This window comes from Sceloporus undulatus, chromosome 5, assembly GCF_019175285.1.
Source record: "Sceloporus undulatus isolate JIND9_A2432 ecotype Alabama chromosome 5, SceUnd_v1.1, whole genome shotgun sequence".
In the NCBI taxonomy this organism is placed as follows: domain Eukaryota; kingdom Metazoa; phylum Chordata; class Lepidosauria; order Squamata; family Phrynosomatidae; genus Sceloporus; species Sceloporus undulatus.
In genome coordinates, this window is record NC_056526.1 from 133,431,607 (window position 1) to 133,448,418 (window position 16,812).

A 16,812-nucleotide genomic window follows, 5' to 3' on the forward strand; every position below is an offset into this window, starting at 1 on the left:
GCCAACCAAGAAACAGGGCTTTGTTGAGCCTGGGAATCTTTTGCCATTGGGCACTATAGCTGTTCAAAGTGTGATGTATTTTCTTACTAATTCTTTCTCATGAGGAAGGTTAATTTCATCCTTCCATATTACAGTGGACCCTTGTTATACACTGGGATTTGGTTCCAAGAACCCCCATGGATAACAAAATCCATGGGTGCGCAAGTCCTATTAAATATAACATAGCAAAATGTGTCCTTTATAAAAAAAAAATGGAAAGTCAAGGTTTGATATTTGAAATGTATACTTTTTTTTAACATTTTCAAACTGTGGATGCTTGAATCCGTGTATAAAAAATCCATGTGTAAGAAGGGCTGACTGTATAAGTTAAAGTTTAAGATGGACACCCATCAAGTTTGTGGCTGGTCTGAAATGTGAACTGTTGATTTCTGTCTCACAGACCAGCCACTTAATCACCACATTATATCAATGATCTTTCAACACAAGGCAGTAAGTTTTAACTATGATTCCAAAACAAACTATTCAGTGCAATAAAAACAGTGTGCGCTATGTACCATTTACTAAACAGGCAATATTTTATGTCAATCATTATCATTTATTCTGGCATTACATAGCACCATAGCTGCTAGATATTCTGAACTCATTTATATGGGCCAAACAAAGACAAGTGACATAAATGTAACAGGTGAATTAAATGGTATTGTAGGCAGTGGACATTTGTTTTCGTCACTGTCAAAGTATTTTCAGTGATGGCTATATTTGTGCGCTCTGGGGGAAAAATTCTCCTGATGTTATGCAAAGGGATCTTGTAGCACCTTTGAGACTAAGGGAGGATACAGACAGGCGACTCCATGCCACCCGTTTTCCCCCCTCGTCGGTGCCATGTCAGGCGCACGGCGTGGCACCAATGCGCTCCCTAAAAAGGAGCCACTCTAGGCGGCTTCTTTTTAAGGGAGTTAAGGGCACTCGGACAGCCACGCCTCATTGGCACACGCCCCATATGGACGAGGGCGCAGCAAGGTGACTCATGAGTTCCGAAAGTAGGGCTGGGTGCGTATGGACGCCCAGTCCTATGGAGCCCTAAAATCAATCCCAGGCCAGTGCAAAGTGCCAGTCTGCACTGGGCCTAACTGTGCAAAATAAGTTATAGCATACTCTTGGTATGCTTTTTCAAATACATGGAGTGAGGTGGTGCCCAGAAAGAACTTTCTGTATGAATAGCTATAGAAATGCAAAACTTGTAGGTATGGTGATGAGATGACAAGTTCAGCTTTAATAACAGAAGGACAAAGGCAGGCGGAAAGATGTTGCCTGAGGCCAGACAACATCTTTCTTCTTGCCTGTGTCCTTGAGTCTTAACTATGGTTAAAGAAAATAAGCTGACTTCAAACCTTGGTTTACAATTTTGGCTTGTTTCACTAACTACCATTATTGAATCATATGAAATGAATAATAGCACTGACTTTAAAGTGTAAATGAAAGCTTCCTGTCTGGCCCAATGGCTGTGCCAAGAAGAGGTGATTTAGCAATATAAGAGTGACTAACCCTAGAAAGGAGCAGTTAGATTAAAAAAAAGACAGCAGAAATACAAAGAGTCCTCCAAAACCTTGAAGGAAGATTTAAAAGCTAATGAGATAGTGGTTTAGATTAGCACTGAAGTTCGGCATGACCACTAGGGATTCCTTTCCTTCATGCAGATATCTTAATGCATTATTTTGGGATAACTGAACCATCACTTGCTATTACAATCTGACCAGAAAGTTAATGTTCAAGTGAAGCAAGTACAAACTGTTTAAACTCAGTTAGGAGAACAAGTGAAGTGCTGGAAACAAGCAATACCAAATGCAATGCATTACTTTTTGGCAGCACACCTATATCAGATTTCTTGCCTACTGATGACCCTGAAATTTTTACTCAAAATATACATAAGGGATACACAGTCAAAGCACTTCCGGCACATGACCATCCAGTCTCTGTTTAAAAACATCCAAAGAAGGAGTCTCATCTACTTTCTGAGGCAGTTATCCTACTTGTTCAACAGCTCTTAGTGTCAGGAAGTTCCTCTTAATGTTTAGGTGGAATCCCTTTTCCTGTAGCTTGAATCCATTGCTCTGAGTCCTAGTCTCTGCAGCAGCAAAAAATAAACTTGTTCCAGCCTCAATATGACATGCCTTCAAATATTTAAACGTCCCTATTATGTCACCCCTTAACCGTCTCTTCTCCAGGCTAAACATACCCAGCACCCTAAGCCACTTCTCACAGGGCATGGTTCCTAGACCTTTCACCATTTTGGTTGCCATCAAAGGATTGGACTAAGTGGCCTTTACAGTCTCTTCCAACTCTATGGCGTTTATGTCTAATCTTCATAATAGTCCAATAGTCTCTTGACATTCCTAGCTGGAAATGCCAGGAACCTGGATTTTCCTCATGCAAGCCATGTACTCTACAACTGATCTTCGGTCTCTACCCTGAAGAGTTTTGATTGTTTGAGAGCTGATTCCTACTTAGTTATTCAAAAGAATCACATCCCTCCAAGTAGTCTCAGAGGTATAGGGGCTGGATATGAAAAACTTCCCTAACTGGAATAGTTCAGGCATCTGCTTGGCAACAGAAAAGAGGTGCCAAAGTTCACACCTGCCCTTCAGATCCCTAAGGCTTAGAGTCAGACTGTTAGTTATTAAGTAATTAAACATAAATATGTTTCTCAAAAGCCTGTCTGTTCTTCACCTGTTGTATCATTTTCCTGAATGTGAGCTGGCAGATGTGTAAAAAAAGATGCTTATTTTGCAGGAATAGTCAATTATCAGTTGACCTGTCAGATGATTGGATATATTCTATTTCCTTTCTTAAAGACTTAAACAATCATTTCCTCTTCCCTGCATCTTGAAAAATCATAATTGGTAAAGTGAGACTTTGTGGCCCAACTTGACCTCTCAGCATTCCATTTGTAAGTCTGTTTCATAATGTAGTAATTCCACCAAATACCAAAATGTAAGAAGGATAATTGACATACAGTATATGTTAAAGAGCAATTCTGTGTTTCAAGTTCAAATGCCAGCCCAACTCATGCACCTACTTTCAGATGAGGAGGAGAGAGAAAATTCATATTGTATTGCAATATTGTAAAAATTTTCCTTGAAGACTGATATATCCGGATGAAGATTGATGTGCATTGTGTGTGTGTGTGTCTTCGTTGTCTGTTGATTTGGTGACCTCATGAATTGCATATTGTTTTCTTAGGCAAGGAATACGTAGAGGTGGTTTTGCCAGTTCCTTTCTCTGAAATATAGCCTACAGTACCTGGTTTCCCATCCAAGTACTAAACAGAGCTGACCCTGTTTAGCTTCCAAAATAAGATGGGATCTGGTGCCTTTGGGGTATTTAAGCCTGATGTGCATTACAGAGACAAAATTTGTCTCAATTTTGCACCTGTTTCAAAGGGGACTAGAAAAGATGTAAAATATAATGTAGCAACCTATCCTTATTCTCTCCCTGTTACTTCTTCTCCTAATATGAAATTTTCTGGTGAATAAGCAATGCCCAGAAATATATTTTGTTAACTGAGGTATATCTTTATGAAGATATTTGAGCTACTCAGTTATTATATATGCTAATTACCTACTTAGTCCCTCAGTTCCTTGTGTTATGAATAACCATTACATTTTGCATTTCTTTTTGTGCAATAACCTTACTTATCTTCTCTATCATGTCAGGTAAAGAACATAATTTTGACTCTTTAGCTAATGCCATTTGGGTCATTTTAAGTAAACCTGATAAATTCACAGTGCTGTTGAAATTTAAAATTCTAATTAATATTTGTCATCTATCATACTGTTGTACTTTTAGAGTTTACCTTAGGTTTCAGCTTTCAAGCAGAAAAAATGAGTGTGCAGTCTGCCTATACATAGCCAGACTTATCTGTCTGTCTGTCTGTCTGTCTGTTTACAGTATTTATACCCCGCCCTTCAGCCCTAAAGGCTTTCAGAGCAGCTTACAATTATTATTTTAATTAGACAGTTCCCTGCCCTCAGGCTTACAATCTAAAAAAGACATGACACAAAAGGAGAAGGGGATGGTGGTGAGGAAGGGGATCAGGTCCAGCAGTTCTTCTTATGGCCTGACAGTATTGGTTAAAAAAAAATAACAAGCTACATTTCTGTAAATGATTTTATATCTGGTTGCTTTTACTACAAACGTGTCTCATTTCCCTCTTGTTTTGTATATATTGTGTAAAATTCTGTCCATGGCATAACAAGGTCTGTTTTTATGTTTATGTGGTGGGCTTGCACCGAAATCCAATGTTGGGTCTATTTTTATGTTTATGTGGTGAGCTGTAATTCTTTGAATTACGGAAAATTCAGTTTTCATGGTCATTACATGTAGAAAACATGCCAAGACCCAACATTGGATTTCTGCTTGTAGAATAGCAGGCTCCAGAGAAAACAGAAGAAAGGGGTGATATCTCCCAGATCCCTGTGGATACCAAAATCCTGCTTTTTGTTTGAGGAACCATCCACAGCCAATTTTTAAGCCAGCTCTGGACTGTTTCCTTAAGTGTATGAAGTAAAGGACAGTTTCATTAAGTGTCATCATGACGCTGGATTTTTACTATAGCATTAGTTCAACAAATTAAATGCCAGTACTTGAAACCTATGGTATCAGGCTGTTTAGTATGTGAAACTCAGTTGATGCATAATGACCTTTGATAGAACTTCTAGACTCTGGTTGGAGTTTTCTTTCTCCCTCCCTTGTACAAAACTAGACAGTCTCACAGAAATATTTCCATCTTAATTTACTTCTGAAATGTATTTTTCTATACATATTGCACCAGAATCATTGTCACTATTCCAAACTAAAGAAAAGGCTATTCTGTTTACATATTGGATTTAATAAATTATACAGCTTACATCATATTTAAGTGGAACACTTAAATAGAATTAGTTCTGGACTGAAACAAATGTTACGACTCGAATACATAGGGTTTATTTGAAGGGTCAAAGTAAAAAAAGACAGCAGTGTATGATACAGAAATATCTGAAGTATTAAAAATGTTTTCATTTTCTTCCTAAGCATTGTCACAGTCAAACTATTGAAAGTCATGGCTTGAAAATATTTAATAATGAATTGATCTGTTTTTTGGATCCACATTTTGAAAAGGTTAAAGGTAATAAGCTCTGAAAAGTACCTTGGCAAATGAACTGAGGCTTTATTTGTATTTTATTTTTTAAAGCAATATTAAATAACAGCTTTTTAATTTTCTGAGTGCAAACTTATGAGCCCAGGGATGACCATATTCCAAGGATCATAAGAAAGATGGGATCTCTCACTCTGAGGGTAGAGGAAAAAACTACTGTACATCTTTGGAGTGAAAGAGCCAACCATAGGTGGCTTCTCCTAGGCCCCTGGACCTCTCAGGCCTTTAGGTCTCCACCTTTGTTGTTCCAGTGTCAGTAGCAGTATGTCATGATATAGTAGGAGAGGTTTTGGCCTGTCCAGGCCTGGGCTGCCATCTCTAGGTCCACAAGGGGCCTGATCAAGATTGGAGGTTGAGTTGAATGTTGTCCATGTGGACCATGCAAATGTATGAAGATTAAGTTCAGGAGACTTCTTCTGCCAACTTGGCCGGCTCATGCCTGCTTCCTCTAGTTCATCAGGGCATAGTGGAGAATGGTTTCAGTGGGACTGTACTTCTCAGTGGAATGCATTGGATTGCACCATTGGTAAAGTAATCCTGTGACCAACCTCCTAAAATAGAATATCATCCAGGTAATACAAAAGGCTTATGTGCTACAGTTTGCAGCGCATTGTGTAGTTTAAAGTAACCCAAAAGTGTCCTTGAGAGCCAGTGTTGCATAGTTGTTGTGCATTGGACTATGGAGATCAGGGTTCACATACAAAATCAGCCGTGGAAACTCACTGGATAAGTCACACTGCCTCAGCCTCAGAGGATGGCACAAGCACATCTCTGAACAAAAAAAATACTGTGATAGGATTGCCATAAGACAGAGTCCACATGAAGGCATATCACAACATCTGATATCAGTAAAATTTGTTTAAGATTGCCGTTGTAGAATCCTAGTTGTTTGTGTATATAATTGCATAGTAGCTTTATTGCACAGTTCATAAAAATTCTGTAGGGCTGCACTGCCTAGTGCATTATTCACTGAATTATTTTGTACATTGACTCACTAGGGTAATGTTAAAAGCTAATTAGGGTAACATAACATAATTAATTACATTATTGTTGACTCATCATTTCTCTCTATTTGAACCCATTTGTCAGCCAGATAATCCTTTATGTGGGCTCTTTCATCATGGGCTTGTATGTTTAAAAAATGAAATATTTGTTAGACTAGACAATATGACAAAGTAGGTGGTCTTCCAACCAATATTACTTCTCAGATCTGTAAACTGTATAAAGATTGTTTAATTTCTGGATTCATCTCCTGTGACATTAGACCATTTGTTTTGGAATAAAGTTCAGCATTTTACTTCCATCACTACTGGATCTTACTTCATGGACAATTGAAATGATGTTTTCTGAAGAGTTGCTCAGTATATATCTGACTAGCTCACATAGTTTCTGTTGTTTCTTGTTAAATATTTGTGCTGGAGTTTACTTCTGTTTAGTCAGAGTTCTAATTAATAACCTTTAAACACTTGTCAGAAAAAGAATGTTGCTTATTAATCTCCAGCATATTATAAACAAGGGTAAGAAGTCAGATGAGTTTGCCTACATAATTGATTCCATCATAAAACATCCAACATTGTCAAAAGTCCGTTACAATAAAATACTGGGTAATTTAAGTATTGTTAAACAACACTAATTTGAGATGTAGGCTTCTAACCAATAACAGCAAATTAATTGCAGAGTTTTGTATGTTACATAGTAAATAGAGCTATCATCATAAATGACATTCAACACCAGCATATGCTCACTAATATTTTAATTGATATACAAAGGGTGCTATTTCATTTTTACACTAAACCACTATGTGAAGATTTCATTAGTGTACAAATATCCTAGTCTGTGAAACAATTGAAAGCCTTTTATCTCAGCCCTACAGTGCATTGTGCCAAAGCAGCGACTTTAGGGATTCGACCTGTAGGGAAGACCACCAGCATATATAGCTGAGATTTTATTTGCAGTGGGGCTTGGATAACCATGCCTGCTGCCATATTTACTCATAGGAAACTTTCTGTTTCTAATATTGCATGTTTCATAATGTTGATTACTAACCTAAGAAATAGAAGCAATACTTTTCAGATTGGACAGTTTCAAAGTTGTATATTGTTTAATTAATTCTATGCTCCATGGGATGTATCAGAGTGAGAGAAAGAAAGACCTAACAAATTGGGATTGCTTGTCTGCTACCCTGAGGTATCCTAGGCATGGCCATAGGAAGCACTACCACTATTCCTGTCATGTCAGTAGGTTTCCAGGGCACATCAGAGTTGGATTACAGCTTTGCTTTCCAAACATATCTTCACACCCGCCTTCCCAAACAAACAGTTCATCTCCTCCCTGATTGTAATAAATATTTGGGTTATAATTTTCCAATGCTGTAATCTCCCAACCATCAAAGGACTACTGTCACTTGGGTTGCTGGTTTCCTGTTGATTAGGGATGTAGTGTTAAGATTCAAAGCTGATGTTGTGTTGTTAAAGGTTACTATTACTTTAATGACTTGTAAAGGAAGTAACCTTTTATTTGTTCTATGTTAATTAGAACTAAGTACACTTGATAAGATTATTGCATTTCATTACTATGAGTTTCCAAATGTTTTTCAGTGATGAGAGATGGAGAAAGTTATAATTCCCAAAGGGCAGGATAATAAGGTGCACATGTGAGGCACCATCTGCATGTCTGAGTCTGCTTCTGAAATTGCAGGATTTACTGTTTCCCATTAAGTTCAACTGTTATTGCCAATCTCCTACATCAAAGTGCACACTTAGGGTCATTTTACAAAAGCTATCTTAAGTTCTTGCCATCATTTTTAATTTTCTTCTGTTACTATGGTTGACTGTCCAACTATGAATATATATACTTGGAAGCTGAAAATACTGGAAGCTTAAATGGAGAGAAAATACAAACTTGCTTTATACTGCCCTTTATTGAAGTAATCATTGGGGGGAGGGGGACTTGACTCCTATATCATATATATCACAAGTTTTATTTCTGTCTAAATTTATCCCTATACACAATACCTTCTTAACCTTGCAATTGATTAACAAATGGGATAAAAATGGGGAGATATGTCAGACTGAACGCTTCTCAGAGGCCAGTATTATACAGGTATTTGGAAAAATGAACTGACCTTAGCAAGAAGCTTGACTTGGAACAACAAAGTGGTGTTGATAAGAGGCTTGGCTTGGATGAATGAACTTTTATTAGCCAAGAGCCTTGGCTTCCTAGTCCTGGCTCAAGTGTAGCTTGCTACTCTGAACTACTTACTATCATGGTTTATATCTGCAGACACAATGACTGAAACTTGTAGATTGATTCTGAACTTGCAACAAAGTGTTTCTGGGATTTCAACTGAAGTCCAAACATCTTGTTTGGACAAGAATCTATACGTGTGCATTCTGGAGTGAAAAATAAAAAAATGAAGGAATGCAAAGTGTATTTGAGAGAGAGAGTCAGTCTAAAGTAGTTCAGAGATCAGGTTCAAAACTGTTTATAAAGTCTTCATTTTGGTCTCAAGAGATAGCATACCAAATTTGGTGATCAAGTATATGGACTGGTATAGCATTAATCAGCAGACAGACATTTTAAATGATGTTACAGGTTGAGTCTCCATTATCCAAAATGCTGTTCAGGATTTGGGGTTGTTGGGGGTTTTTTTCTTCAGATTTTGGAATATTTGCATATATAGGAGATATCTTGGAGATGGGACCTAAATGTAAACATGAAATTCATTTATGTTTTTATATACGCCTTATACACATAGATTGAAGGTAATTGTGTACATAATATTTTTTAAATAATTTTGTGCATGAAACAGAGTTTGTGTACATTGTACCATCAGAAAGCAAAGGAGTCACTCATCTCAGCAACCCATGCAAACAGTTTTGGATTTTGAGGTATTTTAGAATTCTGGATAAGGGAGACTCAGCTTGTGTGAATAATTGGTAAAGTAGAAGGTAGTAGGAATACAAGAAGACTGTACTGCAGATGATTGGATGCCACAGTCATGAGTCTATAAGACATCGGCAGGGTTCTTGATGACAGGATGGCTTGGAGGTCTCACATTCATAGAGTCACCATAAGTCAAAGTTGACTTGACAGCAATTAACTATAGATGTCCCAAAGGACCATTCAGTCCCCAATTACAGTCTTGCTTTTCTTTCTGCACACTATACCACTTTACCATAAATTGTACCCATCTCCTTCAATTAGCAAATTGTCTGGCATAGAAATAAATCAACATAAAAGTTTATAGACTTCATTTTTATTTTTAAAGCTTTGTCAACAAATCTTCAAAAATGAAATGTGCTGACAACTGTAATCACTATAAATGCATTACATGTTATTATTACATGTCACATCATCAGGCGTGAGCTGTGAAGTCAGCCAAGTATTAAGTATTTTGACCTTTAAATTAATAAGGAAAGCTACCAAGGATGGCATAAAGGGAAGAAAGTCAGTACAGTATGTGAAAATGCAGAATGTGTATGCAGAAAATATAACAGAAGGAGCAGGAGACCAATAACAGGGAGCAAAATATTGATTCCTACATCTTTTCTGTGGAAAATTTACCACTTATAGATATGCATTGATTTCACAAAATTAATGCAACTATGAATATGCCCAAAAGAAATAAATTTTGCCATCTAAATGGATACAAGTTAAATCTAAAATCAAAGCTGTAACTATCTTTATTTCAGTTGAACATGTCTAGAAAACACAATAAATAGATTATATGTACAGACTTTTAAGTCCATGAAAATTAGTAAATTATCATGCTGTGGTTATATTCTTTCAAGCCATTTCCCACTTATGGTAACCTTATCACAGGGTTTTCTTGGCAAGTTTCTTCGGGGGCGGAGGAGTTGCCATCATCTAAGTTTGAGAGTGTATGACTTGCCCAAGGTCACCCAGTGGGTTTCCATGGCTAAGCCAGGATTTGAACTATGGTCTCCCAGTGTCCTATTCTAACACTCAAACCACTAAGCAGTAGGATGTAGATTTACATTGCTATACCACTTATCAGAGAACCTAGCACTAAGTGGTTTACAATCTGTAAGCTAATTGGCCCCATCAAGCTGGATACTCATTTTACTGACCTACAAAAGGATCAAAGGTTGAGTGAACCTTGAAGCTTCAGGAATCAAACTCACAAGCTTGTAGCTGCAGCACTGGCATTTAACCACTGTGCCCCCAGGGCCCCCAGTACTAAACTTGAAGTATGTGGCATACCTTTTTAATAAATTGGACAAAATCTTCCACAAACGTAATTCCAACAATACAAACACTATCCAAATCTGTTCAGAAATAAGTCCCGTTCAACTTACATATGTGTGTATAGGCTTGTGTCTTGAATCAGACTGTCACTAATTTAAGGCAGGAGAATATATTTAAAAAACAAAACAAAAACATATCACTCATTGATGATAACTACATTGGGGTTAATCACGTTTGAATTTTATTTAAAAGGTTTTAAAATATAATAATTATCACCACATATTTTATTCAGGGTCTTATATAGACTCCCAAACTCCTTCAATTGAGGTTTTGTTTTCCATATTTGTTGACATGTATTAGTCAACACTAGAGTTGATTCTCCTTGTGAGGATTATAGATGTGTATTGGAATACCATCTGTTCCTGGTGGTTTATTTTTCTTAGTTTCTTTTATTGCAGTGTCCACCTCGCTTTTTAGAATTTGATGTTCATCTTCATATGGTTTTTCATTACATGTGTCATTAATTTTTTTCCATCTCTTTTATACAGTCAGCCCTCCTTATCCATGGATTTTTTATCCACAGATTCAAGCATCCACAGTTTGAAAATATTCAAAAGAAGTATAAATTCCAAATAGCAAGCCTTGATTTTCCATTTTATAGGGACACCATTTTGCTCTACCATTATATATAATGGAACGCATCCACGGACTTTGCTATCCACGAGGGATTCTGGAACCAAACATCATTGGATAACAAGAGCTCACTGTATAACTTTTCTGTGTGATGTATTAAATGCCTTTTTATTCTTTCTTCTTGATCTTGTAGTGTGTTCTTGTAATTGTCATATAGCATCCCACTCTTGGTTTGAACTTGCCTTTGAATTCCTGGATTTTGAGGAAGAGGTCTCTCATTCTTCTTTTGTTGTTATCTTTTTTTCTGCCTTGATCATTATAGTAGTTATCTTTCTCCTTGTGCACTAGTCATTGTACAATTATATTCATAGTACTGGTCTTGATCCTGTCTCTCTTTTCTTTTACTTCTCATCTTTCCTTTATTGCTTAAAGTGTTTCATCTTTTGTCCGTTGTTTCTTTTGTTTCTTTTTGGCCACTGATAGTGTCTTTCTGCATTCTTCCTTAATTATGCCCTTGACTTTATAGACACAGCAAAAAGCAAACAGATAGGCCATGCTCTGTAATAATCACACTGATAAAAGCAGTTATTTCAGCAGAACTGGGAGGAGACAATTCACAGTGTGTCTCTTCATGATCTTCTCTGGAGGATTGGGAAACCTCTGGAACATATTTTTGGTGATACAATGTACTGGAAGGAGAGAAGGAGAAAATAAGTGAGTTTATGTGGGGGAATGTAGGAGAAAGAGAACTATCTGTCTCCCCGTATCAGTGGAAGTTCACTTTTGGCTCTTTACGATAGACTGAAATTATAGAACCTTTTACTTGGAAGTACAGCATACTGAACTCTGTGACACATATATCTGACTGTGTGTGTGTGTTTGTGTGCATATACATGAGTAGACAAACTTGTTTTAAAAAATACAGATCTATTGGTTTGGCCACCAAAATGTAAATCATGAGAAAAGTGGAGGCTGATGAGAAAGAGAGAGAAAAAAGGCATCCTTAGATGCATTTTAAGAGAAACTTTGGAGTAGTCTCTGGACAATTCAGAATGTTTTTATTTACTTCTTAGAGGCTTACCTAACCTGGTTGTTTCATTACCAGCTGTCAGTTTGGGATAAAAAGTTGGCTGAAACATGTTGCACTGCTCTTCCTTTTTTGTAGTGCAGGAATCTGTCCTGATTTTTTCCATGTTATTTCTGCCTCTGGGACCATATTTTCTGTTCAAGAGTTAATAGCCAGGAAAATGTCTCTTTCATTAATTGAGATACAGCTGAGTTACAAAATATTCATGTTGCAAAACAAATTTTTACTTCTTCCTTTCCTTTGCATTTAATAAAAGATGCAGAGATAAACCCTCATACGTGCAAATTCATGTTTTATTAAATACTGTGTAGCTATTTCTTGCAGTGCTGGCTCAGCAGTTAAGACGTTGACTCTGACAAACGCAAAATCGGTGGTTCAAGACCCAAGCGCCACATAGTGGAGTGAGCTCCCATCACTAGTCCCAGCTTCTGCCAACCTAGCAGTTAGAAAGCATGTAAAAGTGCAACTGGATAAATAGATACCACTTTGGTGGGAAGGTAACAGTGTTCTGTGCAGTCATGATGGTTACATGACCACAGAGTTGTCTTGGGTAACGCTGGCTCTTCAGCTTAGTAACGGATATGAGCACTGCCCTCTACAGTCAGACACAATTTGATAACCATGTAAACACGGAAACCTTTACCTTCACCTTTACCTTTATTTCTTCTATGCAAATCTGCTATCTTAAGACTTGTGAAAGTAACAAAAAGCTTGAGACAGACGGACCACAAGCACTGTGCTGCCGCCAATATTAGGGTTCCAGAGTGCATAGCATCCGCATGCTCCAGAACTCTAGGATGGGTGGGTGGCGGCCTAATGGTGGCCTCCTGTCCACATGGGGGCCGCCATCTTGACGTAAGCAATGCGCAGCGTATAGACGTTGCTGCGTGTCGCTTATGTCACGAGTGTGCCAATGGTGCACTCATGACGTGCGTGAAGCGACCTAAAAAGAAGCCTGTTTTTCTGGGTTCTTTTTGGGGTGGAGGGACACTGTGCAGTTTGGCTGCTGCGGTATCCCTCCACAGGAAAACAGGCTGCATCCAGTCTGGCCTTTCTTGGACGTATGTACTGGGCCAAATGGAAACAGTAAAGTTCAACCTCTGGAAAATCTTTATATCTTCTTTATGAAACAGATGTGTATGTTAAATTTTAATGTACCTTAAGCACAGGTGTGAACCTTAATGTCTTCTAACAAATATCAAACAGTGCACATATCTCCCTGTTTGTGTAAAGTAAAACCTTTAAGTGGACAACTTCATACAAATTAGCGGGGGACTTGGGGAAATTTTCTGTTGCACTTCCATTTTCTCTGCTGCTAAGATTCATAAAATTATTATTCAGACATATGTAATATTTTCATTTTCCCATCTTTTCAATTATACTACATTGTTATGTTTTAAGATTTTAAATAATGTTACTTATTCTAGTTGTTTTATATATTTATATGTTTTAAAAGATAGATATTGATTTTAATGGTTTGTTACTGCATAATTCAGAAAGACAGCCAGCCAAATATGACATAAGACTTCTGAAGCCCATTGATTTTACTGGTCAAGGTATTTAAATTGTATGGCACCAAAACATGGTGTCATGGTGGCCTGAAAAATTACTGTGTGTTTGATGTAAACTGGCCATTATAAAATACAATGACCAGTCTTAGCTCACATATTTCCTTGCCATGCAATCACAAAATTGGATGATACACAAATATGGCTATGTAGTGTAATCTCTCGCTCAAACAGTGAAAAGTGCTTCTCATCATAGACTGACAGGTTCTAAGAGTAAAAAAGAGACACCTTAGGATATATAGAGCAAGATTGCTTCAATGGCATAAATAAGCCAAGTCTGTCTCTTTAGTTCTTGGATCTATATCTACATCTTCTTGGATCTCTTTAGTTCTTGGACCTACATTATCGCACATTAAAACACTGGATTTTTTTTAATGATGACTTTGTACAGTGTTGATAATTGCGAAGCTGTACGTATTAATTTCAAAATCTTGCTATTTTAGCTATGCTACTATAGATGTCCAAATTCCTTGTCAAAATGTGATTTATCTTTTTTCTATATGCTGTTACATAGATCAGGCTCTAAAATGTGTTGTTACTGCTAGGCTGAAATGAGATTACTGCTTGCATTTTTTTATTTGCTTTCTTAAGAACGTCTTCCATACAATTAGGCCATTCTCATTATTAAATTTCACTTTATGTTTTTAGGCTAATCATTATCTTCTTCTTCTGCTGCTGTTCCTCCTCCTGTTCCCCATTCTTCTTCTTCTTATCATTATTATTAGTAGTAGTAATAGTAAATATATTTATTTGTATCCTTCCTTCTCCAAAAACTAGGACTCAAATTTAAAAGAACAATACAATTAAAAACTTACAAAAAGCGAACATTAAAAAAGAATTTAATTATTCACAGTATTAAAACAATTCAAACCGTATCTTGCAATGTACCTATCCCATTGGGTTGTTGTGAGGAAAATGGTAAAACCTCATGACTCCCGTAACTGAGCTACTTGAAAGCCGGATTTTCCTGACCTGTTGTCTATTTTACATTATCTGTGATCTCATGAATTCATGATCACATTCATTTCCTAAGGAAAAATCACAGGCAATTTAAATCCTAAGTCCTGATCCTTTAAAATGTTATTGGAAACTTATTATCTTTTAATTGAATGGAACTCATTCGCTATTAACTATGTGTAGAATTGTAGTATAAAAGGCAGTGGGAGAAAACATTGCATTTCCAGTTTATTAATGCATGGTAAAACTAATTCTAATGTGAGTGTGTCTGTGCCCATAATGCTGCTGGCCATTTCTTTGAAGTAATGAGATGAAGTGGCCAATATCAATATATTAATTCTTCCTTGGTCATTTATATCCAGACAGTGTATGATAAAGATCTGAGAAAGTAAAAGTGGAGATCACTGCAACCTGAAGACATATTTTTGTAATGAAGTCTTTATATCAGAAGGATTCATCTTGCTAAAAATTAATCATTTGATTAATATGCCTAAATGTTTGTGTAATGTGAAAAGTAATTATCCTTATATTTTTAAAGCAGACTTATGCAAGCAAAGAGTTGGAGGAGCAGTTGCGATCCGTATCCAGTGTGGATGAACTCATGACAGTACTTTATCCAGAATACTGGAAAATGTTCAAATGTCAGTTGAGAAGAGGGAGCTGGCAACACAATAGGGAGCAGTCCAACTTCGATGCAAAATCAGAGGATTCAAATCCAATAAAATTTGCCGCAGCACATTACAATGCAGAGATCTTGAAAAGTAAGTATGAAGAATTTAATATCTAACCAGTATTGTAAATCACAGTGTAAGGATATATCAGTTCTATCATGTGTGTTTTAGAATTTAAGCTCTGTAAAGAAAAATAGATCGGACATATTACAATACATTATTAGTATAATCAGCATCTCAAGCCTTCCTAATAACAAGAGATGGCATAACAGATTACTGTTATTTGAGTTGTGTTTAAACATTACAGTGATAAATGTACAACTTATCTGGATGCATTCAGTTCAGGTTAAACAAAGCCTTTTGCAGAACTGGATTACGCAACCTAGTCAGAAGAGAGAGAGAGAGAGGTGAGACAAAGTTAGGAGAAAGCAGAGAGATTTAAAGAAAAGATGGATTTCTGGTTTACATTTTGGCATTTTGTCTGAAAAATTGTTTAGACCAGATAGCTTAAGAGGAATGGGAACTGATGTCAATAAGGAGTTGTCCCTCTGTGATAACTATGTGTGTTCTCATCTATGTGATTTTCCAGCTCTGGATCCTGTTGCTGGTCCAGGTCCCAGTTGTTTTAATTAAATTAGTTGTGAGGCCCTCATCTTGTATAGGAGAGATATTAACATCTCATTTTGCTTTGAGGAGAGGATAGCTAGGTTTAGGCCTGTGGGAAATGACGAATGGTAAATGTTTGACCGGAAATAGACCAGGACAAATTATTTTCATTCTGGTCTTGTTCTTTTTATTTTGTAATCTCTGTGCAGGCACATATATGGGTTCTGCAGACTAGCACCATTTGGGAAACTTTCTAGAGCTCAAGCTCAGGAGCTGGGGTTCAGTGCCCACTCCCACCCTTTTTATCAAGAGGAATTTTCTTCTTCAACATTGCAATTTGCAATGGGGTAAGACAGTATATTGCTTTCCCCATGCAGTTTTCTTTTGACAGTGTATAGGCAACAATAGTTTTTTGTGGGTTTTTCAGGCCTGTGACCATGTTCTAGAAGAGTTTATTCCTCTGTGGCTGGCATAGGCAACTTAGAAAATGTTCTCTTTATATTTTCTTTTACTCAAGGAGTTTCCACTTGCTTTTACTTTTGAGCTTTTACTAAATGCACTTTGCATTTTTCATTTTGCGTTTGTGTGTATGATTACCCTTACGTTTTACTAATGCAACTGGTCTCTCCTAAGAAGTACTCAGACTAAGAGTAAATTTCAAGCTCTGTTGACAGTGGTCTAACGTATGTCTAATCTGTTCTGGGAATTGTGATTATTGCTGTATAATCTCCTTCAGCTGATGTCTATCTTCATTTTCAATTTTTTAGTAAGTAAACTCACAGGGACCATTCTTTTCAATTATTGGCTTTACTTTCTTTTTTATTTTCTGGCAGCATGTCTTGCCAGCCCCAGAAATTATAGCCACCATGACTTCTTACAGGAAGC

General features: G+C 37.0%; 1 protein-coding gene across 3 annotated transcripts in view; it reads left to right on the top strand.

Annotated features, from left to right (window-relative positions):
- The window catches only part of VEGFC (vascular endothelial growth factor C), an 82,351-nt gene that overhangs the window by 18,898 nt on the left and 46,641 nt on the right, over positions 1-16,812 (top strand). For 2 of the 3 annotated variants that reach the window (XM_042470719.1, XM_042470717.1), the window contains exon 2: positions 15,189-15,411. In XM_042470719.1, the coding sequence (XP_042326653.1) occupies positions 15,189-15,411 (223 nt within the window). The remainder of the gene's footprint in view (positions 1-15,188; positions 15,412-16,812) is intronic. The other variant, XM_042470718.1, reaches the window with a different exon arrangement.